Source organism: Pollicipes pollicipes, unplaced genomic scaffold, assembly GCF_011947565.3.
Source record: "Pollicipes pollicipes isolate AB1234 unplaced genomic scaffold, Ppol_2.1 Scaffold_4219;HRSCAF=4965_pilon_pilon_pilon, whole genome shotgun sequence".
In the NCBI taxonomy this organism is placed as follows: Eukaryota; Metazoa; Arthropoda; class Thecostraca; order Pollicipedomorpha; family Pollicipedidae; genus Pollicipes; species Pollicipes pollicipes.
This window is the reverse complement of record NW_023596448.1, coordinates 5824136-5826263: the sequence shown is the minus strand read 5'-3', so window position 1 is coordinate 5826263 and position 2128 is coordinate 5824136. Positions and strand designations below refer to the sequence as shown.

General features: G+C 60.6%; 1 protein-coding gene across 1 annotated transcript; it reads left to right on the top strand.

Annotated features, from left to right (window-relative positions):
* Nucleotides 1–674: 674 nt before the first annotated feature.
* Nucleotides 675–1785, top strand: LOC119095713 (phospholipid scramblase 1-like; the record flags this gene model as incomplete). The annotated part of the gene is made up of 1 exon (XM_037218567.1): nt 675–1785. A coding segment is annotated over one exon (639 nt), but the record flags the coding sequence as incomplete, so codon positions are not given.
* Between the last annotated feature and the right edge of the window lie 343 nt (nt 1786–2128).

Below are 2128 nucleotides of genomic sequence, written 5' to 3'. Positions count from 1 at the left end.
CCCAGCCCGCCATCGGGCGGTGCTGTGGCAAAGCATGGCACCGTCACTGCGCCTACAATCAGCTGCCGAACGGACCCTCGAGTATCGGCTGATACTCCCACTGCACGACCTCCCCGCCCGCAACAGCGAGATTGCGCTGCTATCGCCCAGCGCCGAGGTCATAGCACAAATCGGTGTCGATGCGTGCATGACGTCACTGGCCAGGGGCGCGTCCGGCGTGGATCGTCGGCTGCCGCTGCCGTCTGAGGACCGCCGACGGCGACAGTAGCGCCAGACAGTTGGACTGACGCTGTCGCCGCCGCTGCGCTGGCGGCTGCGGGTGGTGGGGGGGGGGGGGGGGGGGGGCCGCGGGCCCGCCGCGCCGCGCGGCCGCCCTGCGGAGGGTAGCCTGGTGGCGCCCCTGTCCGCCCAGAGAGATACGAGCTGCGCCGTGGCTCGCACTGCGTCTTGCCTCATGCACAGCACGAGCCGCGGAAGCGAGGAAAGCAGCTGCCTCCTGGCACGGTCCGACCCGCTCTCGAGCGCTGAACGGCGATGGCGGCGGGACGAAGCGAGCCGCCGCAGTACGGCTTCCAGCCGGCGGTGCTGGACGAGGGGCACGGCCAGCAGTTCGGCATGGGCGTCATCAGCAGCCAGCCCGGCGCGATGGGCGGCGTGGCCGGCGCGGCACTGCGCCTGGCCTCCAGTACCTGGCGCATGTCGACCAGCTACTCGTCCAGCAGAAGGTCGAGCTGCTAGAGGTCTTCACCGGCTTCGAGACAAAAAACAAGTACGTCGTGACGAACAGCATGGGCCAGCGGCTGTTCTACGTGGTGGAAGACACGGACTGCTGCACGCGCTGGTGCTTCGGGCCGATACGACCGTTCGACATCCGTGTGCTGGACTCGCAACAGCATGAGGTGCTGCATCTAAGCCGGCCGCTGCGCTGCCAGGGCTGCTGCTGCCCCTGCTGTCTGCAGGAGCTGGAGGTGACGGCTGGTGGCCAGGTGATCGGTCTCGTCAAGGAGGAGTGGGCGTTCCTCAGGCCCAAGCTGACGGTGATGCGGCCCGACGGCACTCCAGTGCTGCGCATCGGCGGCCCCATCTGTCAGTGCGCGCTCTGCAGCGATGTTAGCTTCCCCGTGCTCTCCGCCGACCGCTCTCGGGAGGTCGGCAACATCACTAAGCAGTGGAGCGGCTGCGTTAAGGAGATGTTCACCGACGCGGATAACATGGGCGTCAGCTTCCCCATGGACCTGGAGACCAACATGAAGGCAACTCTGCTAGGTGCTCTCTTCCTGATCGAGTTCATGTACTTTGAACGACAGAACTAGCCGAGAGTAGCCAGACTGCTTGCGAGTATGTCCAAATTCAGACGGTCTATACAGAAGGTGAAGTGTGGGCGCTCAATCACCGATGGCCATGCGCAGCGGTGTTGTTTCCCACGCAGTGTGGGGGCTCGAGACCTCTCCCCAACTTTGAAAAGAAAATGTGTAAAATTAGAGAAAAATCGTTTTCTTGAGTATTCTGGTGGTAGGCTAAGATTCGTCTCATTGCTGAGCGTTATGCGCGAGGTATTTTGCACAACGCCCCCGGTTGCACCGCTGCACCACGCCGACCGCCACCTGTCGTCTGTGCTCTCACATGTGGTACTGTGGACCGCCTGCTGTTGACGTTAATGCCATGCGAGCGCGGAACAGATGCAGTCCCACGTCCTTCAATGCCCTCGGAAATCGGCTTGGCTGTAATTCGGCTTTACGATCAGTCAGCAAGCAGTGTTTGCAACCATCCTTAATCGGTCATGTGTGGTGGCTGCCTTGGGTACTGAAGTTTTGACTTCAATGTGACCTATGTTTTTGCGATCATAAACAAGATTGAATCAAGCCTGCTGCCCCTCCACGCTGTCGGTAATGTGGACAGGAGTGAACTGCTTCGAGGCGTCACACGATAGCTTTATGAAGAACATGATACTTAATATGGATCCATGGGGTCTTGTTTCGGCCAGTGCTATACATAATTCTCTTTCCGAGCGCCCCTCCCATATTTTTTAGTCTGCCCCGCCGTCATCACACGCACCACGAAATGCGGAAAACTTTTCTAACGTCTGGGATTTATCAGTACACTGACGTGTCAGACCCCGCAGAACCTG